A 27,322-nucleotide genomic window follows, 5' to 3' on the forward strand; every position below is an offset into this window, starting at 1 on the left:
TCATACCAGAAGTGCTTGGAAAGTAGCCAGTGGTCCTGCAAGAAATGGGTCTCAGGACCCTTAAATGGGTCACACCCACTCTGTCTAACCAGAAACAGTGGTGGAAATAATCTACCTCTCGGTTTTGCAAACATGGCATTTAGTTGCAAAGACTTAAAATATTCATGTGAATGAAATATGAAACTGTAAAGTCTATGTTTTTATATGTGGGGCGAAGGAACTCAAAGCTGCTTAAATTATGCATAATAATACACACATATGTATGTATGTATGTGTGTGTAAGTATGTATGTATGTGTGTATGTATATATGTATGTATGTATGTGTTTATGTATGTATGTATGTCCCTATGGGGGTTTCAATCAAAGCAATTGCTTAAAGAACATAGAACAATGAGAAGGAATGGCTTACACCATTGCACCCAGACATCTTGGTCTCCCTGCTGCATTCAGTTATGAAAGGTTTCCTTAGAAAAGGAATAGTGGGCTGGACAACTTCTGGGATTCTTTTCTCTCCACCATGTGGGGCCCAGGCATGGAACTCAGGTCATTAGGCAGCAAGAACCTGTACTCACTGAACCATCCTGCCAAGTACTTCTCCGGCTTTCTTTTGGCCTATGTTACACACTTGGTTAACAGTTAGCTGTTTTTATTTCGTAGCATGAAACCTGGGTGTTTTATTGCACAGCGGATCTCTTGTTAACTGTTGCCTCATCTGAAATGTTACTACTGTTTTTAGTAAACGAGGACCATTCTTGACAAGTGTAGTGTGTCTGGCAGAATTGTTCATGGTACCTTGAGGAGTCTCTCAGTTGGTCTTTTGTGTAGCGGAGAGAAATTTCCACCTTTCCTTACCGAGGAATCTGGGGGCCCGGAGGGGCAGGGACTCCTCCCTGCTGACCTTTGCTTGGACGGTACCAGAGCCCACATTCTGTACTGGGCCAACCTTGCAGGCTGCGGGTGTTCTTCCTGTCGCTGAACAGCCGTGGTGACCCAGTGAAGAGAGAAGCCTCACCTGGGATTCTCCCATTCTTACTTTCTCCCACCCTGACAGGAAGATAGATATGTGAAGACCGAAGATGTACGTGTGGTTTATGCATGCACATGTGTGAGTGTGTGCACTTGCAGGGGCCAAAAGGGAACGTTGGGTGGCCTGCTGCATCACCTGGGCTGCATCACCTCGGCTGCATCATCACCTTGTGCTTCGTGCCTTTGAGACGGGTTCTCTCACTGAACCTGGAGCTAAGGTGGCAGCCAGTCAATGAGCCCCAGGAATTGTCGTCTCCACTGCTCCACAGCACTGGGGTTGTAGGCACATACGTGACCATAGTTGGCTGTCTACATAGGTTCTGAATCTGAGCTCAGCTCCTTGTATGTAGGAAGCAAGTACTCTTATACACGGAGCCTTCTTGAGAGGCTCAGGAACAGATTTTTGCCCTGTGGCTTGGCAGCACACTCTCTCTGCAGCGGTCTGGAGCCACCTGTAGTATGGGCTCGGTGGACATCATTCTGACTGTGAGAGAAACAGGTCTTGGGTTTTGAACTTAGCAGACAGATGTTCCGCTGTTTGAAGGGCCGCTACTAGACTGCTCTGCACTTGTCTCTTGTCCCACATTCCCACAAGAACACACTAGGCCCAGAACCTCAATGCACTGTTAGGTGTGTCTTTTTGTCCTTGTGAGATAGAGGGCTTCGTCTCAAAGACACACAAGGGGTCAGGAGTGGCCACCAACACACCAACAGATGTTGATGGTCCATTGGTGGTGAGTTTATTGCTACAGCACCGAGAATAAACACTGAATGAAGCCCTCTGGAGGGTGTGTGTGTGTGTGTGTGTGTGTGTGTGTGTGTGTGTGTGTGTGTTGACTGTGGAATGTTATCACTCGAAGAGAAAGTGAAAGTCCCATTTGGAGGCTAGTATTTATTTATCTCCTCCAAAAAGGAGAATTTCACTATTTGACTTTTGCTGTTTGAAGACTTTTGCCAAATGCTTAACAGTCTGTAAGACTTGATTTCCCATTTAAAAAAAAAAAAAAGATCGCCCTGAGAACAAGGGTCTATGTAACTAAGATGTGTTTGTTTTTGTTTAAGTCATTCAGAGGGGAAATCTTCTCTTGTCCATTGTTAAAAGAGAGGTTTCAATCAAAGGAGAGGTCTCCACATTCTAAAATATACAAACAGTTCTTTGAAATGGATGCCAAATCAAACTCTAAAAGGAACGTCTTTCTTGCAGAAGTTTTGAGTTAATTCTGTGTGTAGGGCTTGAGTGGAAAAACTTTGAGACTTTCGGAGGAAGGAGTCGCAGTAATGACACGCTGAGCTTCCGAAACTACATAAGGAATGTGCTTGTCCCAAGTCTCTTCTCCCTAGCTTTAGGCTCGATTTTAGTGATTAATGGGGGAGTCCTTTCAGAGAGTAAGTCAAATTTTCAGTTAAATAGAAGGTGGTATTTTGGTTTCTGATGTCATTGGATCTAAATAGCCGGATGAAAAGCCATATCAACTCTCATGAGACAAATACTATTAGTTGGTTTCTGTTTTGTTCCATTTTGGGGGAACAGAGTCTAGTTAGATAGCCCAGGCTGGCTCTAACTTGTTATCCTCCTGCTTCAGCTGACTGAGTGCTGGGGTTACAGGGATGTACTACCATGCCTAGTTAAATGGTTCCCTGTTGTCCTGGTAACTTTTTCATCAGCTTGGTACAAGCGAGCGTTATGTGTGAAAAGAAACATCAATTGAGAATATGCAATATGTCACCATCGGATTGGCCTGTAGGCAAGTCTGTCTATGGAGGTATTGTCTTGATTAATGGTTGATGTAGACGGTTCTAGCTCACTGTGAGTGGGGCCACCTCTGATCAGGAGCTCCTGCATTGTATCAGGAGGCAGGCTAGCCAGTTATGGGGAGCAAGCAGTGTTCCCCGTGGTACTGCTCCAGTTCCTGCTTCTGAGTTCCTGCTTTGAATCCTTCCTTAACTTCTGGTGATGACTGAGTGTGACCTGTAGGGTGAAATAAACCCATTCCTCTCCTAGTGACTCCTGCTCACGGTGTTTGTCATGCCAACAGAAAGCAAACGGGGGGAGGGTGTGCCGATTAGGGAAAGAAACTCTGTGTGGTCTCCTTTCAGGAATTCTATTGGCACAGAGGTTCTAGATGCCAACAGGGCAAGCCTGGTGTGGAAAGGGGTCACAAACAGTTCCCCTTCTGCCCACCAGTAACTAGTTGGGTCCTGTAGGGGGGCAGTGTCCTTTCTTGGTAGAGGCTCAATGGTATTGTTGCCTGCCAAGCCTACTCCATAGGCATTTTGTGAAGATTAAGTCAGGTATATGAAAAAAAGTGAAAGATTTTCAAACAGGTGACAGTGAGAGGCCATATTATTGTAACTCTGAGAGTCAGTGTTGGCGTGACACCTGATTATTTCCTGGGGCCGAAGTCAGAGGATGAACTGTCCATGGGATAAGGGAGCAAGACAGCGCAGGGATTACACCGAGAGCTCCACTGCAGATCTGCAGGTGTGGGGCAGCTCGGGCGAGTCCTGAGCCCAGGTCCACACAACTGTACCGCTGCAGGAATGGCAGCTGGCTGTACAGGAAGAAGGTGGGAGGTACACACAAATCGCCGTAGGGCGAGGATCTGCCACGACGTCCTTTCTGTCCTCGTGCGGGTGATGTTACTCACCCATTTCTCCGAGAAAGGTTTCCAGCTGTTAGAGGAAGCGGGACAGGGCTCTGATTCCAAAGAATGTGGTCCAGTAGAGGTGGCAAGGTGATTGTTGTCCCTCTGCATACCTCTTCAGGGCACAAGGGGAAACTCCAAGAAGCATGGAGGAAAGTGAGGCTGCTAGTGCCTGTGATATGAAGGAGGGAGCTCCCAGTAGGAAGGGATTGCGAGGCAGAGTTTAAATGCTGTTTTCGACTTCAAAAGGAGAGGCGGTACACGGGGCAGAAGGAATGATCTCGTGAAAACCGAGATGAGCTGGATCTGATGAGCAGGCCTATAATCCCAACTACTGAGGCCAGGAGGTGTGCCCAGGAGGATAAAGTTCAAGTCCCTTAGGAGCCTACAAGAGTGAGTTGGAGGAGTGCAGGATGAATGCTGGAGGCTCTGCTCAAAATATAAAGTAAAAGAGGGCTAGGGATAAATAACTCAGTGGTATAGTGCTTGCCTAGCATGTAGAAGGCCCCAGGTTCAATCCTGAGGAAGGGAGGGAGGGAAGTAGAGAAAGAAGGGAGGCCGAGGCAAAGGAAGTGGAAAAATCAGGTACTAGAGAAATTGGAAAGGGGTCCAGATTGACTGTATTACCTGGAGCACTCAAGACACAAATGATAATGAGGAAAAAAGATGGTCATGTGATTCAGAGTCTGGGTTTGGGGCGCTGGGCAGTTTGGGCTGGACTCCACGCACTAAGGTATGGACAGTCTCATCACCATGCTAAGCCCTCTTAGTCTATCTTGGAAAACTGTAGGTTGGATTTTGTGTAATTCTGCCTTGGCGTCACCTGCCTCCCAGAACCAACACCTCTTTCCCGTCTTGTGCATCAGGGTGAGATTTGTTGGAAGGCGTCCTAGTGACTTCTCTGTTGCTGTGATAAAACACCATGACCGAGGTAGCTTACAGAAGTTTATGTGGAGCTTATGGTTCCAGCGGGTTACGGTTCATCCTGGCAGGGACAGCAGGCAACCGTCAGGGCAGCCGGGGCTGGAAGCTGAGAGCTCACATCTCAGACCACAAACAGGAAACAGAGCTAACTGGGAACGTGGCGTGTGGCTTTTGAAACCTCAAAGTCTGTCCCCAGTGACACACTTCCTCTCACAAGGCCACACCTCCTAAGCCTCCCAAAACAGCACTGGTAACTGGGGACCAAGTATTCAGATGCCTCAGGATTATGGGGCACCTCATTCAAACCACACCAGAGGGCTAGTCTGAGGCTGGGTTGGGCATGATGTAGAGGGGCCACTTTATAAGACAAAGATGTCAAAACCTAGCCCCCAGAAATACAGTCTGTGCATTAGGGGCATGGAAATTGGCCTCCTTTACTATGCCACTCATCTGTCTCCCCAGGCAGAGTCTTTATAAAAAAGATTTTGGTGGGATCCTGGGGCTGGGTGTGAGGGGTAATCAGAAACTTTCTAGGTTGCACCTGAGAATTGGCAATGGGTGGGGGGGGGTGCTTGCTGCAGCGGGTGGTGGAGGAGGGAGATGCTTGTCCTTTTACTGTTCTCCAAGGACAAGGGCCAGCCAGCCTAAGGATCATAAAGTATGTTTTACTGCAGCTCACACAGGACCATATCTGAGCTCAAGGGCAGGGTCAAGTATGGCAAGAAGGTGGCAGACATCAGTCCCCCAGGCCCCAGCCCCACAGTTGGCCCCCACAGCGGATCAGGACCTCTCTCATCCTCAGCTAGTGTGTCAGATTTGACTTGAAAGTGTTCCTGAATGTCCTCAGGGCGCTGAAGTTTGTCATTCAGAAAATGTGGTTGGCGACACTGTCTCCTTCGTGGAAGGACGTAATGTAAGTGGCAGGAGTTTCATCAAAGCCATCTATCTCATCTGCTGAGCGGAGCCGTGGCAGTGGTGTCTCTTAGACTCTTCCATCCAAGCCAACCTCTGCTCGACACGTGCGTTGCTGTGGGTCTCCCATCACTCGTGTGGCTGGGGAAAAGCAATGCTCGGTGGGTAATCACCAGATCTGGTTCCCAGCCCTTCACCAGGCAATGACAGGTCAGAACATTCCTCTGCCATGGGTTTGGGCTTGCCACCAGGCTTGAAAGAAACACAGCTCAGACTTTTCCACAGCAGTACCCAAAAGGGCAAATGAAAACCGGCATCCGCAGTGTCCCCTAAGCAGAATATTTTCTAATCTCATGTTTTATCTAAAACTTCATGTGAAGTTTTAGTCAGTTTGTTTTAATATATTTTTAGCTCACTAATATCACGTAGGTGTCCTGTAAGAAACGTGCCCCCCCACACACATTTATCTCCTTCTTCTCAGCTAAATTTAGTGGCTGATAGATAACATGTCAACCGGTTCAGAAATTTCTACTGTTAATACAGTCCAAGTTAACACTAACTAGCTCAAACCACGGCAAAGTACCAGGCTGCCAGATCTGAATTCCAGCTCAAAAAAAAATTCTTAGCAACAATTTATCATTTAGCTGCAACTTTTAAAGTAATCTTAATTGACCACATATGCTATCAAATAAGAGTTGGTCTCGTAGTCTCTGCCTCCTGCCCCTGCTCCCCTCCTCCTGGCCCTCCTTCGTGTGGGCATGCGCACTGCCCTGCTTTCTGCCAGGATGTCAGAAAATTAATCGCGCCGCTCGGGGTAGATACCATCACAGGAAAGCCGCCCCAGATTCAAGATAAGATTACCGATATAAAAGCTGTTATTTTTAGGGGTTAAAGACTATTGCTTTCCAATCTCATTGCTTCATTTTCCTGGTCGTCCCCTCCCACCCCCCGTTCTAATCGGGGCTCGATGTTTTCGTAGCCATAACTCATTAGTGGTTTTTAATTTTTCTGAAACTGAAATAGGGTCTGAAAGGGTGGATTTGCCCCCTTTTTCCTCCTTTTTTTTTTTTTACCCCCTCTTTTTTTTTTCCTGGCTAATCGGAGGGACGCAACCACATCTGAAGCCACTTGGCTCATTATGAATTTCATGGAAACTGATTCTCTGAAAGTGTTTCCATATGTGTGTTCCCAATATATCCCATCCTCTCTAAATGGGAGCTCAGACGTGTGCATGGGCTGGAAATGGCTTCAGGATGTGACAGAGCAGTCATATGACTCGCGGCGCCGTGGGTGGCCCCTTCTGAAAGACAGGGTGTCCTGGGTGCTGGCCTCCTTCCTGCCGTGGATCTGGTTTCAAAGACTATCCACCCACCGTTCCTTTAAAAATGTTCCTAATCAAGGCCTAGCGAGATCTCTCCCGCTTCCCTTCCCAGTTTTCCATCCTCACAGTCCTTGGCTCCTTCCTTCTCCTCTGCCCTGGATCCCTGGATATACACAGGCTCACACAGCTTTTGTCATCTGCCCCTTTCCCTTTCACGAGGCGGAAGTGTATTATTCCCACAATATACTTAAAACTGGGGTGGGTTTATAGAATACCCGTGTTTCTTGAAATTGCCAGGGGCCCCGCTCTCGCCCCCATCCTTCCTTCGGTGTAAGGGACTTTCTTAGCCTTAGGATCAGCTGGTCTGTCTGAATTTGTGCTGTGGAAAATACAGTTTATTACGGCACCGAAAACAAATATTTACACTGGAGACTCGAGGCACTTTTTTGTGCATAAAACTGTGGGGCTTGCTAGTCACTTTATTGTCTTGACGACTGGTTCTGTTTCTCTTACTGCCGTTCTCTTCATCGTGGTCCTTTGCATTTCCCTAAAATGTGCGCCTTCCTACTTATTAGGTAATGAAGCTACATCAAATGTTGTGTGGTTTAGTCATGTTTGGTATGAGGGGATCCAATTCGGAGACAGCTGATATAAATCCCTTTAAAATCTAGGTGTGAAAATGCAAAGTAATATTTTGTGTATAGTCTGAATTTGATTATTGGGTCATATCTTCTGGAGACTGAATTAGTGTTCATGTCTTGAGCAGTACTTTGGATGCACTTGTCTTTTCTGTGGCCTGTTAGAGACAGTCTAAAGGAGGGGTGTGTTGGGGAGGTGGCTCACTCGGAGAAATGCCTGCCCTTGAAGCATGGGGTCCCATTGTTAAAGTCCGCACTGGGCGAGGTAGGAACGGGTGGGCCCCTCGAGCTTATTGGCTGGCGAGCCCAGCCGAAATGATGAGCTACATGTTCAGAGAGAAACTGTTTTCCAAACATGAGGTGGAGCGTGACTGAGAAATATACTCCAAGCCAGTCTCTGGCTTCCACCTGCACGCATTTCCTCAATATACTTTATTTCTCTAAGTCACCAAAGTGCCTTTTAAAAATAAGCCTTATTACTAAAAATAAAAAAAACATTGCAAATAGATTTTTAAAAAACCATCACACACCAAAATTAAGCAGGCCCAACGTCTACACACTTCAATGAATTTCTAAAGAGTTAGAGTTGATGTTCATAATGGAGCTTTAAGTATTGAATGCATTTTATGCACTTATCCACCATCAAAACCAACAACATCGTAATAGAATTAGGCCTAGAAAGACAGTTAGCTTTCTATCCTCTTTTATAACTCATGTGCACTGCCTGCACTCAGCTCATCATTCGTGTTTAGCGTGTTTTATTTCTTCATGTTATATTGTACCCATATGTATATTTGTTTCCATGTATTATTGGCTACATTCCATATATGAAAGTGAAAATTGTTTCTTTTTGAGATCATGCCACCTTACTTAATAATATACATTCTAAGTCCATCCATTTTCTTGCAAATATTTAGATTTCATTTTTAGAGTTAAGTAGTATTCCATTATATATGCTCAGTGTGTTACATCTGAGACAGGAGGACACGTCGGAGTCCCTGATGTACCTGGCCCTCATGAACCCACAGACTCATCTGTGCCTTATCTGTCAAAACCATTTAGATTCATTCTCTTGTTTTTTCTTTCCTTATCTCTCCAATTCTATCTGCAGAATCCAGGGTCTTTGCAAGTGATGCTTGACTGAGCTGCAACCCCCATCAATGATGATCAATGACCCTGACACAAGCTCAGACATTCAGGACGTTTCACGTTTTATCCCCATCACCTTACTGATTCCAAATTGATACCACAACTTTAGTGGCAGCAGTGGGCCCAAGCTTATGAGCAGGGAGGGACAAGTATGCTAACCGGCTGGCAGGGCGCATCTCTGATCTGATTCTCCTTCATCCCCCTGTTGTGTCTCTTCCCCAGGGTCTTCCATTATGGAGCTACAAGCATACAGGTTCTGAGGTAGGGTGGGAGTCAGGAAAACAGGGACATCTGTTTCTTACTACAACTGTTGCTAGGCAGGGGCTCTATCTGAAGCATGAGGTCAGGTGATATGTTGATGGCTGAGAATATCTTGGTGTCCATTTTAAAGAGCATTAACAAGGTTTTCGGTATGAAATGTACTTAAATCACATTTTAGATTTGATGTCAGCATTGCTTAGTTTATCTGTTTTACTTTTTTCTGTTCTTTTTTTTTTTTTTTTTTGGTTTTGTTAAGACACTGTCTCTCTATGTAACCAGCCTAAGCTAAGCTGGCCTCAGACTCACTGTGTTATCTCTTCTGGACTCAAACTCACGGTGATCATCTATATGCCCTAGCCTCCTGAGTCCTGAGATTACACACAGGAGCCACCCAGAGACTGTTAAAAGCAGATTTAATCATTACTTTCATTTGTGCGTACATTGTGTGGCAATATGTACTGTGTATAAGCAGGCGCCCCTGAGGCCAGAGATGATGATGCCTAATGATGTGAGAGGAGACTAAATCCCCTGCCATCCCAAACTGACTCTAGTCGGAGCGAACAGACTAAGAGACAGCTAATAATTTAGTGGAGTCTGAGCCAGGGCTCAGAAGAGTCGTGCAGAAAATGACTGCTGTTGGAAGAGAAGCGAAATGGGAAGTTGTTATGTAAGCAGGCAGTTGGGATGGGGCAGCCAAAGTGTTGAAGCAGAAGGAGCCTCTGCATGGCAGAGGACAGCAGCCCTTGTAGGTCTTACGTGGTCTGTGTTCCCAGGAAGGATGTCTCAGGTTAATAAAAAGTTCATGAGCTCTGTGTGAGATGTGTTGAAGCAGTAACTCCTGCTGTGTAACCAGCTCCAAAGTATCTCCGGAATTAACACCTGGCTCCAGGTCTGCTGGCTTTCCATGTCACACAGTGGTGTCCTCACACTGGAGAATGGGCTATGCACATGGGGATATTCATTTAGAGTCATGGCTCTTTGTCTTTCTTCTGCTCCTTCTTCAGCTGGGTCATGTCGGTTCTGCTTCATGTTTAGTGGGGAAGCTAACATGCCCAGTTTCCCAGCTGACACCCCTTAGTGACAAGTACTTCCTCTGCTAGCTTCAAACCCCAGTTTCCTTTGATTGTAAAGCCCCCCTGGCCTGTTTTCAATCAACAATTGTTTAGTGCCAGCCTACTAAATGTTGCATGTACTTTAAACTTAAAGATAGGGTTTAGAAATGGAGACTATTAGCTACTGGGCTATAGCTTTGTAACTCAGAGGTAGAGGGTTTGTCTAGCATGCCTGAGGCATAGGTTTGATCCCCAGTACTTCAAAAGAGGGGAGGAGGGCCAGAGAGATAGTTCAGCGCAAATGGCCTCTTTTAGTCATTGCAGGTACCCACACATGTGTAGCGCGCGCGCGCACACACACACACACACACACACACAGAGAGAGAGAGAGAGAGAGAGAGAGAGAGAGAGAGAGAGAGAGAGAGAGAGAGAGAGAGAGAATAAGTAAATAATTTTTAAAAAAGACTGAGTAATCCCATTAGAAGCCCTGGTGAGAGATCTGTGCCTTCAACAGCTGTCTTTAATTGTGAGTCAGACACGATCCAGGGTTAGTAGCATTGGAGAGCAGCACATGGAAGACCTATAGTAGATTAGAGGCCTGGAGAGTCAAATCCAAAGGTTCTCGTGTGTTCCTCTTGTCTGGGTTTCAGACATTTCCCCCTTCTCTGAAGACTCCAGGAACCCGACTAGGTAAAGAGAGTCTGTGGCCTTTCCTCTCACAGACCTTGTGGGGGAGAGAACAGGGTGTTTTTACTTTTAACACTGGTTTTGTTTTTATTTGGGCCTCACCGGCATTTTACTAAGGTAGTCTTCCCAGTCTGTGTCAGCCTGTGAGGGCTGCTGCCGCTGCCTCTGCTGCTGCTGCTTTCGCCAGCCAGGCTCTTAGAGTTCTTCCTGAAGACAGCAACATTTGTTTGCAAGTTGTCCAGCTGTGGCTGGGAGTGGGGACAGCAGCTTTGGAATGGAGCATCTGTAGGAAGCCAGGAGATCCCGAGGGATGGGGCCTTTGACCTAAATCCCATTCTTCTTGTACCCTGAGCAATTGGAACTGGTGGCTAACTGTTTATCAGATTAGATCAACACTGTGGCCAGAGTGGAGCAGTGAGGGGGCTCCCCAAAATGGTAATTATCACCGGGGTGACACTGAGACACCAAAAGAATCTATTTAAGTAGTTTCCATCGAGAGAGTGGGGTGGGGCGGGTGGGGGTTGGGTGGGGTGGGGGTGGTGGCCGTGATCAGTTCAACCAGATTCCTCAAGGGTAAACAGATCACTTGTCCTCTCTGAGGAGTCAAGGGTGTCTGTCTCCTGGCTCTGCCTCCTTCACTGTGTGGGGATGCTGATTAGTGAATGGCTCCTCTCTGGCTTCCGCTTCCCTAGCTGTGAAGTGTAGTTAGATGACAATCCCTTGGAAGTTTAGACTTTACCATCAGAGTACTTTGACCAGCAGAAGGAGGTTCATGGCTAACTTGGGAGATCAGGGGACATAGCAGAAAGTGTCATAGGTACAGTTTTTTTTTTCAAGACAGTCCTGGCTGTCTCAGAACTTGCTCTGTAGGTTAGTCTGGCATCATACTCACTGATTTGCCTGACCTACCTCTGTCTTCTGAGTGCTGGGATCAAAAACATACACCACCACTGCCCAGCTGATAGGTAAAATTTTTGTGGAAATCATTTTTATTTCTCCAGAAATTCACCAGAATGTTGCAGTCTCCTCCTTGTCATGGTTTTCAAGTTTATTGTGTAGTGTCACTCCATGCCCAGGTTGAGTCAAACTAGCCTATCAGGAAGATGCATTCCCGTCATCTTGTTGAGCCTATCAGGAAGATGCATGCGTCATCGTGGAGTTTCACCGACTCCTGTTAGCCACCAGGCACTTGAAATACCATTTTTGAAACTTTGATTTTTGTTTTGAGATAGGCATCTTAGCTCTGTAGCCCAAACTAGCCTGGAACTCACTATGTGGCCCAGGGTGGCCTCAACGTTCCATAGTCCTACTCTTGGCCTTCTTAGTGCTGTGATAACAGACTTAAACTGCCCCCATCCCAACACCCTCTCCTGCACAGGTTAATTTTGAAGTTCTTTGAACCAGGTTTTGTGTGGATAGTAGAACCCTCAATTTCCTGAACACTTCCGTTTCTCAGCACAGCTTTGTGTACCTTGTACATGGACAAGAGCAACAGCAGAAAGAATCACTTTAGCTTTGTTTACACAGTAGACCTTAGCTGGGGCTTTAAGATGTTTGGGTTTCTCTGAGGCTACAGGCCTGTCCCTGGGCAGGGGGATTTGCAAGGACAAAATTGGATGGGGGTATCAGTCCAAGCTTTCATCTTGTGGGCATTTTTCACAAGTCAAATTGGCATTTTTCATAGTCAATTCAGTATGTATTTTTAGCTTATTTTGTTTTAAAGTTTGTGGCTGTAATGTGGCTGACACCAAGGAGCACCGTCATTGTCAAAATCACCCTAGAAGGAGACCATAACACTTGTACAAGACAGCTAACAAGTTCAGGTGCAGACTTATTCAGGGAGAGAAAATGTAGTTGCATTTCTTCCCTTTGGAAATAAAATGATTATAAATAAATTGATGTTTCTATTAGGACCCCATCCCACCCGACCTGTATACATGAAAAGTTCTTATTTCTTCATACCCAATATGCTGCAGTCAGCTTCAGAAGTAACGCTTGCTAGCATACAGTGACTGAGTAGGTTATGGAAAATGCTACGGTTCATAGATTCCAAGAGTCTCTTCTGGTCCCTTCCAAGTCTACTTTAGTTCACTCAGTCGAGAAAGAGCTGATCCTCAAGACATCATAGTCTCAAAGAAGTGACTGGTCAGAGGGCTTTAACCCCAGCAGATACTTGTCCTGTTTTGTTTCCCCTGAAGATAAATGAGCCCCAACCAGAGCCCACTCACTGAAAGGTGACTGTCAGTCTGTTAGTTAATATCTCTAAAGCCCAGAGCTATGGCGATCCTGGCAATATGCTGCGAGCAGTAAAAACTGTAGCGGCTAGAGCAGAGGTGTGTGGTGGGGGTAAATACCAAGCCATATCAGACTTTACTAGCGGGGTCCCCCATAAGGACGTTTAATGAGATTTCTGCATCAAAATAAGCAAAACCATATGGAATTTTAATTATTCCTAAAACATAGTTTTAAGAGAAAATAAATACATGTTAGGAGCCTTTAAAACAACATTAACATGCCTATCTATGTGTGAAGTCTGTGCTTCTTTGAGGGGCAAATGTTGACGTTTTAAGTGCAACTTCTTTCCCTTTCAAATTACTCCAGTTATTCCGGCTTTTTTCATGCGCTCTGGGTACCGAACTTAATGCCCATGGAAGCCGCCTGCCTATATCTATTAGCCTGGCCCCTCAACTTCACCTAGATGCTGCAGGGCCAGAAGACTGTTTAGGACCACCTGTGGGCTCTGCCTGAGGTCTGTATGGTTTGCAGCAGCAGATAAACACAGGGTAGGGAGGCAGGGACTCTCATCTGCTCCCGCTTTTGATTCTCACACCATCACTACCTCCACCTTCTAAAACTTGAACTCATCAGAAGCTCATTTAGGGGGAGGGGTGAGGGAGAGGCCAGTCGAGGGAGGAGGGGTTTATAAAAAGCAGACCCTAAGCAACTGGCTGAATGCATTTTCCGTCTGCCATCTTGAAAGCGTTTGCTTCTGGTATTGGAGGCAGCTCATTTGCCGCGCGCCTTCTGCCCATGGGCCAGTGGGTTCCGGGAAGGCACTAATGAGGGATGGGAACCCCCACACCCCAAGGCCATTGTTTCTCCTCCTGCCTTGGAATTAATGTCATAGACCAGATGCTAGAGCTGGAAGGGAACTTAGAGCTCGTCCCCTCCTTTTCCAGATGATGACCCTGCCACCTCTGACTTCTGCCTCTGGCCTTCCTCTCTCAGCAAGAAGAGCCAGGCAGGTGAGACTTCACAATTGCTGGGGGCTGGGCCGGGCTGTATGATGCGAGCTGTCTTCTGGTTTGTGAGAAGAAAAACCAAAAGAGGTTCTGTTAACTCCATGTTGCTTTCAAGCAGTCACACTGTATGACAAATGCATTCACACACTGAACCCCGGCACCTGGTGAAGATTACAAGCAATGTGCATTTTTACAAACACCGATCACCCTCTAACAGGTCCTTTCTAGACTCTTACTTGAAAGATCCCTTCCGTAAACATCAGACTGTCCCAGGAGGAAGGCTGAGAACAAATTAAGGCCTTTAGGAATTGCTCAGCTCTTTCCCTTGCAGATAAAACCTGTAGCAAAAGCAGATATAGGAAATCCAAGTCAGGAAGCAAGGGAAACAGAAGATATCACAATCTTAGTGAGAAACGTTGATGGTACAAAAGGGTTTGCCATAATTCAGTCAGTTCTAGAAAGTTACAAGGAACCCCAAGATCACAGCTGTGAGTTTTATCCATTTCAGAAAATTAGTTTCAATGTGCAAAGTCTCTCGCTGTGCTCTCAGGGGTATCTGCTAAGGAGGCAGATGGGAAAATTCTAGAGGGAAGCCATATCTGCTTCTAGGATGCTAAGCCCCCACAGCTCACTGCAGTACAGGGGACAGGCAGGCAGCAGGGAGTCTTCCCACCTCATCTCTCCTAGGCCTGAAGCCTTCGCTAAAGCTTCTGTGGGCACCTGGCCTAAATCAGGTCCCATGTCACTCAGCAAGACTCTGAAACGCAGTCACTGCCAAGGTCCTCACACCCCCCTCCACTTTCCCACCAACCCCACCCCACCCCGCCCTCCCTCCCAATACCTTCTTACCTAGCTTATGACTCAAGGGAGACTTTCTGAGGGTTCAACTCTCCCTAACACCCCCAGGAAAGCAAGATAGTGTTAGATTACATTGACACCTGCTTTGATTTCACTGTGACTAAGACAAGGTCTTAAATTCTTTTAAAGGTTAAAAGAAATGGTGGGAATATGTTGAGGAAATCTGTTTGATATACTTTTCTTAACAAAGAAACCCCCCACCTTAAGGGGTGCAGTAATAAATCTTTGGAATTGTTTACACGGAGTTAGGAAAAAATCAATTGGTCTGATTAGTAAAGTTTCACTTCAGATACCTGAAGAGACAGAAAGATAGGTGGGTGGGGTGTGATCGGTGACATCCAGCCTTAAAGTCTGCTGTGGGAACCTGTGACTGGGGTGCTGGCTTCCACACAGGGGTTAGCATATGTTTGGCTTTTAAAAGGCCCTTCTGGATTTTCTGGGGGGTGGGGAACTTAAGAAGAAACGTGGGGAAAGCAAAGCCGGAGGTGAGCAGGGCGTTTGAAATCTGTCTGTGACTGACTTGCTGTTCCTTGGGAGAAAGCTAACGTTTTCTCCTCTTTTTAAAAATCTTGTAAAACTTCTATCATTTTATTGATATTTACAGATGTTTCCCCCTCCCCGTCTTCTGTTATGATTTTTAGGTGCTTCAGAACTGGGCCCTTTTTCAGACCCCAGGCAGTTCTCAAGTATCTCATCCCTCACTGAGAGCCGCTTCTCCAACCCACGAATGCACTACCCAGCCACCTTTACTTACACCCCGCCCGTCACGTCAGGCATGTCCCTCGGCATGTCCGCCACCACCCACTACCACACCTACCTGCCACCACCCTACCCCGGCTCCTCCCAAAGCCAGAGTGGACCCTTCCAGACCAGCAGCACTCCATATCTCTACTATGGCACTTCGTCAGCGTCCTATCAGTTCCCCATGGTGCCGGGAGGGGACCGGTCTCCTTCCAGAATGCTCCCACCCTGCACCACCACCTCGAATGGCAGCACGCTATTAAATCCAAATTTGCCTAACCAGAACGATGGTGTTGACGCTGATGGAAGCCACAGCAGTTCCCCAACTGTTTTGAATTCTAGTGGCAGAATGGATGAATCTGTCTGGCGACCATATTGAAATTCCTCAGCTGTTGGCCCAGTGGCATCCGGGGGCCACATCCCACACGTGTTAATATATACATATATAAAGAGAGTGCATATATATGTATATTGGTTAGCCATCTAGAAGATTTCTCACTCACTCCCTAGTCATGATCTCGCAGCCCTAAGAGGGGAGAGATAGTCGTAACTGGGTCTCATATTGTTTACTATAAGATGTCCCTTTTACCAAGGAACAAATGGTCAAAGGTGTTGTCATCTGGTCTGTTTTCCTAAGTAACCTGTTCCTATGCCAATTCAGAGAAGTGGACTCCGGGTTCGGGAGGAAGAAGAGAGCCAAGCCACTTCCTCCCCATACTTTGAAGCCACGCCCCGTACCTTTGAAGCCCCCCATGCTGCGGCTGCTTGGGGGCCGGTGCACTCTGCAGACCCGCTTACAAAGCCAGTTACTTGCACTCTGAAAGGGACCAAGAGGGTAGCACCGAGGCTGCATCCAGTGCTGCCCGTTCTGAATACCTGTCCAAAGTTTGCCTTCAGACTTGCTGCAAGTACTCATTTGAACTTTTGAGTTCACTTATTGTTTTTTTTTCCTACTCTAAGAAAGTGACTTCAGAAATACTGATCAGGATAGATTATTTTATTTTACTTTTTTATACTCCCTCATTTCCCCCATTTAACCAAAAACAAATCCTCCCAACCCACCCCTTCCTCCTTCTTTTCCCTTTATGCAAAACTGAAAATGGCAATACCTTATTATAGCCATAATGGTATAGTGTTTGAGTTGGCTGTGTGTTATTTGTTTTTCTTTTCTTTTTAAATTATGAATATGTGTAAAATCTGAGGTAACTTGCTAACGTGAATGGTCATATAACTTTAAAGATATATTTATAATTATTTAATGACATTTGGACCTTTGGAACATTTCTTAGTGTAATGATATGTTGACTTCGGTCTCTAAAAGTGCTTTTACTTAAATAACAAATTTCTTCAGTGGGCTAGAGCCATATCTGAAATATTGCTAAGCAATTTCAATTCCTTCAGGCACAATGTGATTTTTTTTGAAGATAACTTCCATCTCCAAATATTTTAGATGTAGTTTGTTTTTGTGATGTATGAAGGAAATGCTATGTTTTATTCTTTCAGGTCTTTGGTTGCTTCTGACACAGCTTTTTGCCTTTTAAAGCAATAATTAGGGATTTAGAAAAAACAAAAACAAAAACAAAACACCCATAGTCCTGCAGCCCTTTAACACTTAATGTGTCCCCTTTACCAGCATGAAATGCTAGAGACATGTGGTTTCCTACTTTCTTTCTTTTTTTGAGGGGGGGTGGTGGTGGTGGCATGGTCATTATGACTCTTGTCATATTAAAAAGCCAAGCACAAGTGAGTAATTGCAGAAGAGTGTTCTGTGGTCTCAGAGTTAAGAAAACTCTAAATCGCAGGCTCCGTGGCTTCGTCAGCTGAAAGCCGCACATGTGGTAAAGGCTGGATCACAGCATACAGGGTGTAGGAAAGTGTCGACACACCAGGACTCGGCACCCACCAGCCTTCCCACACAGTCACTCAGGGGAACCCCAAAGTGCCTTGCCGAAGGAGGGCCTCCAGCAGCTTCCCAAGGAGCAGAATGAAGTCACTGTCCTAGGGGAGCTGGTCAGCTGAAGTAGCGACCAGTAGCTGATGTCTGTAAACACAGCCTGTGAGGACCGCCATGAATCTTTTGATATTAGCACCTCTCTCTAGGGGGGCCAAAAGTAGGGAAGGCCATGTGCCATTGGTGTCTGCCACTGTATGTGAATTTGGGCTCCAGCCCTCTTGGAGGATGCACTTGATCATTCTGGGCACCTTGTGGCCATCCCTGAGTGTGACTCCTTAATCCGATCCAGGCATCTTTCAGTGACAGGACCAGGTCAATCCCAGCACTCTTCCTGCACAGGTGGTGGGGGTGGACTAGGGTGGGGGCCACCTTCATTTGAACCCTGAATCATCCTAAGGAGAGTTCTGCAGATATTTTCCTATAGCCCCTAGACCCCCTTCTCAGGTGGACCTTTGTCCCAGTGTGGGACGGTCTGGGGGCAGGTGGACCTGTGCGTGCCTCCAGTCTGGGTTTTCCTTAGAACTCATCCTAACTCCTAATACAAATCCAGGGGGGAAGAAAGCCCCCGCCAAACCAAAACACTTAGCCTTCTAAAGGTTGTATACCAAGTATGTTCAGATAGATAAGCCACTTTGTATTTTTTATGATGGAGGTCGTAACTGATGCTATTTATTATTGCGTGTGGTAGCTTGAAGCACACACTGTCCATGCGTTTGTTTATACCTGTTTTGGCAGCACTGACAAACGCCAGTGTCTGGTCACACTTTCCAGTTTTCATTAATTGACATGAAAATGTTACCATGGGTGCCAGCTCACCCTATTTAATGTCTTAAAAAGGGTACTCTATTTGTACACCATTTTTTTTTAACGTGAAAGGGCTTCTTAAAAGTTTACAGTACACATATTAAGGGACTAGAGCGGATGTGTTAGTGCCCAGATGTTAATATAGTGGCTGCAGGCAGCAACCCTGAAACGCTTCCCTCCCTTTGAGAAAAATTCAAGTATTTCTCTGCACCTTTCAGCCACCTCGCAGGTGATCCCCATTACTTAGGCCACACTCTTTCTTTCTTTCTTTTGGAGTAGTATTTAAAATCCCCTTCCTCTTCCCTTGCCTCTTAAATGTCCCACCTGCACTGGGTCACATGTATGACTTGTGGTTACCTGGAACACCTACGTGTCCCAAGCAACCCCCACATTCTCAAAGGAGCACAGGCACCCCTGGGATTTACAGTCTGACCGACTCAAGCAGTTTTAGAAACATACTCTTCCATTGTCCCCAGAATTTTAACCTAGGCCAAAGTTCAGAGCAGGTAGCATGGTTTTAGTTTTAGGTTAGGGAGTGGTGTCCAGTCAGAAGCAGACACACACCACAGGTTAGCTACTGTTGGCTCTCTAAACTGTGTCTTCCTTTACCCAGAGACCCTTGGGAAATGAACAGAGAAACATCTCCACACCATTAGAGATAGTCCTTTGTAGGTTCAGAAGGGAGGAGCCATGCTGGGGATTCTTTCCTCTCCAAGGAAGGGCACTGACAGACCTAGAGATAGTGAGCCTTAACAGAAGTAATTATAGTCACAGTACTGGAAAAGAATAATAAACAATAAAAGATGATTCTCCAAACTTTCAATTTATTGTTCTTAAAAAAAGATAATGCATCTAAAACAAAGATTTTTTTCTATGTGAGAACTTTCTTAGTTATCTGTTTTCTTCATGTTTACAAATAATTATTTGCTTTGTAATGCAATACTTAAAATATACCAGCCAAAACCATAACTTATGGTAATTTCTTAGGTGTTCTAAATAAAATTCCATGTCTTTCAATATGCCTACCATTCTTAGATTTCTGTGGAACAACAACAACAAAATTGTAGCATTTTGTGTATATACAGCTTTTGTTTTTATTTCTTATTTTTCTGATTGCTATTGCCTAAGGTTTGCTTTCCATGCACATATTGTACAAATTCTGCTTTGTACCACAGGTCATGATTGTGGATGAGTTTACTCGGAACTTCAAAGGGACTATTTGTATTGTATGTTGCAACTGTAAATTGAATTATTTGGCATTTTTCCCTCATGATTGTAATATTAATTTGAAGTTTGAATTTAATTTTCAATAAAAGGCTTTTTTGTTCTTTGTTTTGTTATGTGTGTATCCTGGGTCTTTTCTTGTTCGTGTCTGACATCTACTCCTGCCTACACCTCCCAGGGTGTGCCAGAGCTAGCTAAATTATTTCTTGTGAGAGGGGGATGCCATAGTGAGCCCTGTGCTCTTGCTTGCCCTGATCTGGAGGAGTAGGCAGAAACCTCAGCCATCAACGTGCCTTTAGCGCCTGAATCTGAAGGAGGCGGTGCCCATGCCATCCTGCTGCCAAGCCCCTGAATTCAGCTCTGGATCAGTCCGGGTGTTACAGACCCCTGAGAAAAGGAATGGGAGCCAGCAACCAACCATCCTCCTCCCAGCTGTAGCCAGACCCCAGGCAGCCCAGATAGAGGGAGCTGTCCATTTTCCTTCCCGTATCTCCTTTTGGGTCTTCAGAAATAAAAACCAAAGTCCAGCGGTGACTAAAATGGGCCTTGGACTTCAGCCTCAGAAGCGTTCTGCTAGGGAACATAATAGCTGTATTTTGAGGATTTTGTTTTGTCTTTTGGGTCAGTGCTTATTTTCGGTAAGTCCTTCTCTTTCCATGAGGCTGAGTAGTTACTTACCTCATGGTCCTTCTGTTTTGATTTACCAGTGTAGACACACTGGGGTCACTGGCTGCATTGGCTTCTTTTATCCCAACAGGGTTGAGGCTTCCCCTAAGAGGGCTGTTCCCCAAGAAATCTTGGAAGCACATCATTTCTAAGTCAAGGAGTCATCCTAGAAGAACATGGCTGAGCTTTGGCCAGAGAATTCGTTTGTAGCTCTTTCGAGATGAACATGTTTATTTAAAGTAAACATTTCTCCGGCTTCTAAAGGCACAGGGGAAGGGGCACAGAGGTGGTCTCCCTTGTTTTGTCCCTAGCCATGTCACTTCACTCCTCTAACTGTGAGTTTCTGGCTTACTGTCTAGACCTTGACTGTGACATTTCAGGGCAGACAGTTCTCTGCTGTGTCCGTAGCCCTGTGGGGTATTTATCAGTGTCCCCAGCCTCTGCCTACCGGATGCCAGGAGTACTGTTCAACCCTGACCATCAAAGCTACCTCTAGACTTTACCAAATGGGCAACATGGGTTGGAGGCTGGAGGCTTTGCCTGGAGTCTTTTGTGGAACTGGTGTGAGGGTGTAACCGAGCTGGTGGGAGGGGATACTGCTCACTGAACCAAGGTCACCAGAGGAAGACTGGTAGGTTTCCTGCCACGCGTGTAGGCCTTCATCCGTCCCTTCAGCTGACGGACCTCAGAGACTGGATGGAGTAGGAGAATCCCTTTGGCTTAAGTGCCCATCTTCTCCTCTCTGCCGCCTCTCAGCTGGTCTGAAGTCTGCCGTGAGGCCAGCGTTTCCCCTGGCTGCTCTGTTTTCTCACTGCAACAGCCGGCAGTTCCCCAGTGCTCTGACCCTTCGTGTCCCAAATATTTAATCATGAGACATTTCTGTGAGTGTGGGAGTTTCCTGTTAACTCAATCCCAGCCGAGACTGGCCCAATAAACACCTTAGCTCTCTGTTACAGAGTTTATTTGGCTGGGAAATGGGTATTGCCATGTAAACAGGAAGCCCCCCGAAGTTATTATCTACAGATGTGGTTGAAGAGACGCATGTTTGTATTTATGAGACTTGAAAATAGTCTGGAAAGCAAGGGAGAATGTCGGGGAGCCCTTGGTCACAGTGAGCACAGGTCTTACAGCAATGCAGGCTCCCCTCTGCCCTCCCCCCATTCCCTTTGAGAATGGGGGATAAACAATGAGGATATAGCCAAGAGCCACTGTGAAAATGGACTAACTCCTCTGAGTTAAGCTGTCACCTCTATCTCTGTCATCAAGTTAGAGGCAGGGAATTATGGCCTCTGTCCCAGTACTGTGAAAATCAGTTCAGGGACCATTCTAGAAAACAGCGTATTGGGAACACCGAAAAAGGGGGTGACTTAGGACAACAACATTGCAGTCTGAGTTGTGTTTTCAGAGGAGGTGGAGGACTATTTTGCTGACTCCTGTGAGTTCAGCGGTATCACCAGCTCACCCATGCAGGGCCATGAAATCTCATACATTTGCTCCTAGAGTCAGTGCTGAAGGGTGACTCTACTGTTCTTGCTCTCCGGGGTGCTCACCTAGGCACACCGCAATGTGTTCCTACCCATGGCTCTCCTCTTCCTTCCTGAGCTCTCTCCCTGCTCTTGGAGTTCTTTAAGAAAGGACAGGTAGGAACCACCATTTAAATTCTGGGCAAAGACAACACACTCTTTTATCCTTGCCATCCTTCCTATACAGCCTGATCAGCCCAGTTGGGACTTCTAGGGACTTCTCAGCTGTGGCTATTCAATCTGTAGACCTTGGGAATGGGAGTTTTAAAGGGTGCTCCTCAAAACTTAGACTAGGTGCAAAGGGTAATAGACCATGGAGGTGGTGGAGGGGGAGGGGGTGGAGGGGAAGAGGGTGGTGAGGTGGGAGGGGGTGGTGGTGTGTGTCCAGGCAAGCATACCTGAAGGGAGGAAGGGAGGAGATGGAAAACCATTAAAGGCATTGAAATGCACCTCTCCTGGGGATGGCAGATTTGCTCTGGTGTTAGTTATTCCTGTAGTTTCTCGGGGGTTTTAGGAGAAGCACCACCACCCACAGTTCCTAATCCTTCTTCACGTGGACAAGGGATAACACAGGATGCTCCTGGGCTTGTCGAGGTCTGTTGAGCTTGACATAGAGGAAGAGGTCATTACTAATTTTTATAAAGCTTTTTCTTCAAAAGTTTCTTATGATTCCATCCAGAGAGGCTCAGCCTATCAGAAAGCTGGAAGACACAGTTCCGGAGACTTGCTTAACCTTTACTAAAACTCCATTTTCTTAACTTTTGTTACAGAGATGTCTGGCCACTTAGGGCAGTGTTTTTGGTGTTTTTTTTTTTAACTTGTTTTATGCATTCTTTATTATTGCGAATGGTGTGCACTTCTCCCCCCTCACCTCTGTGTGTGGGCATGGTCTGCATGCCTGTTTGAGTGTGTGTACTCACACATACAGGGGAGGATGTGCATGCACATGGGGCCCAAGGTTGACATAGGGAGACATCTTGAATCACTCTGCACTGTTCTGATTGAGGCAGGGTCTCTCAATCAAACCCAGAGCTCACTAAGATGGCTGCCCTGGCTAGGTAGCTTGTTTTAGGGATCTCCTTCTTCACCTTCCGTGTCTCTGCCTTCAAAAGGTGCTGGAATGACCGACAGTCCAGCTTTCCTGTGGGTTCTGGGCATTCGAGCTCAAGCAAGTCTTCATGGTTCTGAGTCAGGGACTTTATCTGTTGAGCCACCACCACCGCTCACTTCTTCATGACCGTGTTCTTCGTAGCTCATTTGGTCCCATTCTTGAGCCACAAGAGAGTGAAACAGTCCACCTGCCATTCTCATAAAAAAAAAAGCAAACAAACACAGCATACAACACATAGCAAAGAATTCTACCGGAAGACAAAGGAACAAAGGAATGCGACTTGAGTTAAGACCAGAACAAAAACACAAGCAGTTCTCAAGTGGCTTTGTGCTCTTAGGAAATGTCCAGGGCACCAGAAGTGCTGGAGTTCGCCTGGGTGTGGAGAAAAAGCAGAGTACAGGGTCAGCACAGTTAGAGACGGAGCGTTAGGTAAGGGCACCAAGAGCTCTCCCAGTAGAGTTCATTTTGTGATAGACTGGTGCATGTGTGCAGATTTATTCTTTAAAGCCAGCAAAAAACTAGCCCCCAGCACAGGACTAATAGGGATGGGAGTGCCAGCGAAACAGTTGAAGGCTTTAATGCCTCTGCCACCCTCTCCTTCCTACATCACGTCGATGACTTTTTGGAATGCCATCTTTTCCAGCCAGTCAAGCAACCGACCAGTTTCACTCTCTGCCTCTCCTTTGTCTTCACTCTTCCGGCTCCAAATGTGAGGCTCGTGGCTTCTGCTGGTCACACCTCTGGCCTAAATTTTCCTCCGACATTTCCTGTTTAAGATCCTGGAAGTCATGATGGTTTTGACCCTTTGGTGGGTGCTGAGGAAGTTGGGTGGGGATCTGTGGGAAGAGGAAATGTGTCTGAGTATGGTCAACTCATCCTTGGTGCATCGGCCGAGGACAAACGCTGAGATTATCATGGAAGATAATTCTTAGCAGAACCTTCCAGAACAGAGTGTGGACTCAGGTTGTACAGAGGTTGGGGGATAAACTTGCCGTTCTGGGCCGTGGCAGGCAGGGAAACCTTAAGGAGGAAGCAAGTGCTGAATCAGAGTAAGGAGTTAAGTGGTTAATAGGAACTAAGGCTTTTTATTGACTAATAAAACCTCTCAAGGTTTTTATATTATATGGTTCCTTCAGGCTCCTAGCCCAGTGCTCAAAACCAGAAAAAGACAAAAACAACAACAAAAGGCTAGAGCTTAAATACCAATGCAGCTCCAGTCTTGTTTACTTTTTCATTTCCGCAGTTGTAAAAAAAAATCTTCAGATTTATCACACTGGAGCCTAGGACTGGAGGCTCTGGCCTCCCCAGGAAGGAAAACTTAAGCCCAGTCTCCCTGTGCTTCAGGAGACTGACAGAAAGCCTTGGTGGGAAGGGACAACAGACACTGAGGGGCCACATCCCTGGTCCTGAATGCAAATGAGCTGTCTTTTTATTACGGGGTACTGTTCTCCCGACAGAGCGGGATGTTCTTGTTTTTAATAATAGCCAGACCAGATGCTAACTGCTCCCCAGTGACACGCTGGATGAGTGAGAAGGCAAACAGCTGATTCCTGTCAAGAGGAACACCATGAGAATAAGCCAGAAAGTATGAGGGTTCTCTGGAAGCTTTTGCTTTGTAAACCCCTGCTTGGCAGAAAGATCACAGAATCCGAACTGAAAACACAGCTTGTCCCCCCTGCACCCGTCCCTTGTTCGGCTGCTTACTGGGACCTTACAAGAGCCTCTTGCCTTTGCCATGTAGCCCTGTTTTGAATTATCCAGGGGCCAGGCTCCAGGTTCCTTCAGAGGGACAGCCCAAAGCCCTGGGTCCTTTGACTTTGAGTGACTGTAGAAAAACACTCATCAGTAGGAAGAACTTTTCACTGACTCCTTTGCCATAGAGAACAGTGAAATCCTGACTGCGAGCCAATCTTTAAAAATGTCATCTTTGTTCCATATTTTTGACTCCTCTCCTCCCCCCACCCCCCCCTGGGTCGGAGCCCATCAATCTGTCGGATTCTGTTTTGTTTTAGAATCGACCCATTTACCACAGGCTTGCGTCTTTCCCAATGACCTATCAGAGACAGCATGGAGTTTCTTGTGTTTTCTGAGGAGACAGGCAGCTTGGTGTTAATTCCAGGAGACAGAGGTGCCCCGTGGTAGGGGTCTAGGTAGGGCTTTCTAGTCTTCTTGGGACTTGGCTCCAGGGTCAGTGGGAGGCTCATCGCAATAGTGGCTTGTTTTTCCTTTTTGTTTAATCCTCGTTCCCCAAAGGCCCTCTGTCCAACTGTCGTTCCTTCCCTTCGATGCAGAAAGCATTCCAATAGTTTTTCTGTTGTCTTCCTCCCTCACTTGCCTTGAGTCCAGGTGGCCCAGATCGTACCAGGGGAAAGAAAGAAATGGTGGCCCAAGTTGTCCCTCTCTTAGGATGGCATTGAAAGCCATTGCTTTGATTTCTCTCAGGGGTGAGTTAGATCTGGTAGCATCCACAGAATGCCCTGTGCACCTGGTACTGTTTGCAATGTTTCTTTTGCCTTATCTCAGTTTTCCCAGCAGCCCGGGGAGAGGTTAGCCATGTTTCTGTTCCCATTTCACAGATAGGAAGCTGGGGTTCAGACTTGTCCCAGGTTACAGGGCTATTAAGTCTCAAGCCTAGATCTGCTTGATTGCAAAGACAGCCCTACTGAGCCATGGATTTGCACACAATCTCCTTTCTCATCTATATAATGGAGGCTATGAGAAGTAAATGAGTTAACGAGATATGAAAATGCCTTGCAAGGTGTCTGGCACGTAATAGGTGTAAAATAGATGGTACCTATTATTACTCATGATAATTAAGATGATGATTTTCAGAAGCACGTGAAAAACTTTCAATTAGTTTGAATCACAATACAACCAGAGCCTCAAGTGGAATGATTTTAAAATACAATTTTAACATTTAAAACATCTGAAAGTGATAGTTTTCTATAGGATTTGAACTTTTTTCCCCTTCCCCTAAAAAAAAAGTGTATGTGGTGCTAGGGACTGAACTCCAAGTTTTGTGTTTGTTAGGCACTGACCTAAATTCCTGATTCAAACCCACTGAGGTTCTCTCTCTCTCTCTCTCTTTCCTTATCAAACATTAAAAATGACTTTGGCAACAGGGTTCTTGCTGTAAGCGCCTTCCCTAAGGAATATAGAGTTCTCACATCCTTCAGTCACAAGTATAGAACACACTCACACATTCAGAACAAAGAAGGTGGCCCTAACGTGACCCTGGGCATCTGGGGTCTCCTCCAAGGTTTTCTGCTACTGAAGGTGGGGGGGGGGGGGGAGTATTATTAAACTTAATTTGTCAGTTGTTGGACTCATTTAACAGGAAAGAGAAAGACCACAGCCAAAAAAATCTGTCACTTCCAATTCTCCTTTTCCTATGACTGTCTGTGGGGTCTCCCCACCCCACCCCTGATGAAGGAGAGCACCAGGCACTCCTTTCTGGGCCCCTAAGGCCATGCAGAGTGGGGGGAGAGGAGCTGATCTGGAGGCTCCAGGGCTGAGGAATGCTACTGCAGGTAGCAAGGGGACCCCCCGAGTGTACTAGGTTTATGCACCAGATTCCCGGGTTCTGGGGGAAGCTAGAGCTGAGACCATGAGTGCTCCCTGCCCTAATCACACCGGTCTTCTCTGTGAGTATCGTAAACATGTTCCTGGCAACCCTCTGATGTCTGTATCATATGGAATTGAGATCCTGTTCGTGAGAAGCCCAGATCATCAAAATGATCTCTCTCCTTCCTAACCTCCCTCTCTCGGTTTCAGCAAATCTGCATTCAGCTCCTAGCTCTAGGGACAACAGAGTGTAAGATGGCTGTCACCACCAGGAGCAGGCCTACCCACCTTAGTCTACCTGAGATATTTTTGTCACTTTTTTACTTATCCTAATCCAATTAAGATGACCCAAACCAAAGTTTAAAAAGTTAGGTGCAGGGGCCAGAGAGACTGCTCAATGGTTACAGTGCTTGCTATGCGAACATCAAGACCAGAGTTCAGATTTGCCAGAACCCACATAAAAGCTGGGTTGGCGTGGCAGCTGCCTGTCATCCTAGTGCTCAGGAGACAGGTGTGGTGATCTGGTTAGAGACACTGGCCAAACTGATGGACTCTGGGTTTCTCAGTAAAGTGGAGGGCAAGTGAAGACACTTAGCACGTACCCCTCGTGTCCAAGTGCTCACAAGTAGGAGTCACACGATCTACACCACACCCACAAGTACCCAGACACATATGTACAAACAGGCAAGCACATGTACACAGGCGCGCGCACACACGCACATGAACAAATGGGTGGGGAGGTAAAAAACATTTGCCATTTGTTTGTAGAGAGAATTCGGGTAGTTTTGATTTCTGTTTATGGCCAATTTCATTTCCTTCTTCTCATTTCCTACAGCACTAAGTGTTTGTGAGGTGCTTAGCACTTACACCGAGTCACAGGAAACTCTCCTTCCCACCACGTGCATGTGTGATTGGCTGCTTCACACAGTATCTGCCTCAGCCATTTTCCCCTTCCTCCACAGCAGCCTTGCAGACAACCCTGCGTTAGGGAGTCCAGGGAAGGGGGCCAGCAGGGGGCC

The 27,322-nt window shown here is 46.3% G+C and overlaps 1 protein-coding gene across 7 annotated transcripts in view; it reads left to right on the forward strand.

Annotated features, from left to right (window-relative positions):
- Positions 1 to 27,322, forward strand: part of Runx2 (RUNX family transcription factor 2) — a 305,556-nt gene that overhangs the window by 183,233 nt on the left and 95,001 nt on the right. For 4 of the 7 annotated variants that reach the window (XM_040729631.1, XM_040729629.1, XM_013115144.3 and 1 more), the window contains 2 exons: positions 13,796 to 13,861; positions 15,358 to 19,555. The exons of the other annotated variants lie outside the window; for them this stretch is intronic. In XM_040729631.1, coding sequence (XP_040585565.1) covers positions 13,796 to 13,861; positions 15,358 to 15,836 — 545 coding nt within the window. In that variant the 3' untranslated portion in view covers positions 15,837 to 19,555. Of the gene's footprint in view, positions 1 to 13,795; positions 13,862 to 15,357; positions 19,556 to 27,322 lie in introns of those variants that run through there. 7 annotated transcript variants of the gene reach the window in all.

The sequence above is a fragment of the Mesocricetus auratus genome, unplaced genomic scaffold (genome assembly GCF_017639785.1).
Source record: "Mesocricetus auratus isolate SY011 unplaced genomic scaffold, BCM_Maur_2.0 Super-Scaffold_100021, whole genome shotgun sequence".
In the NCBI taxonomy this organism is placed as follows: Eukaryota; Metazoa; Chordata; class Mammalia; order Rodentia; family Cricetidae; genus Mesocricetus; species Mesocricetus auratus.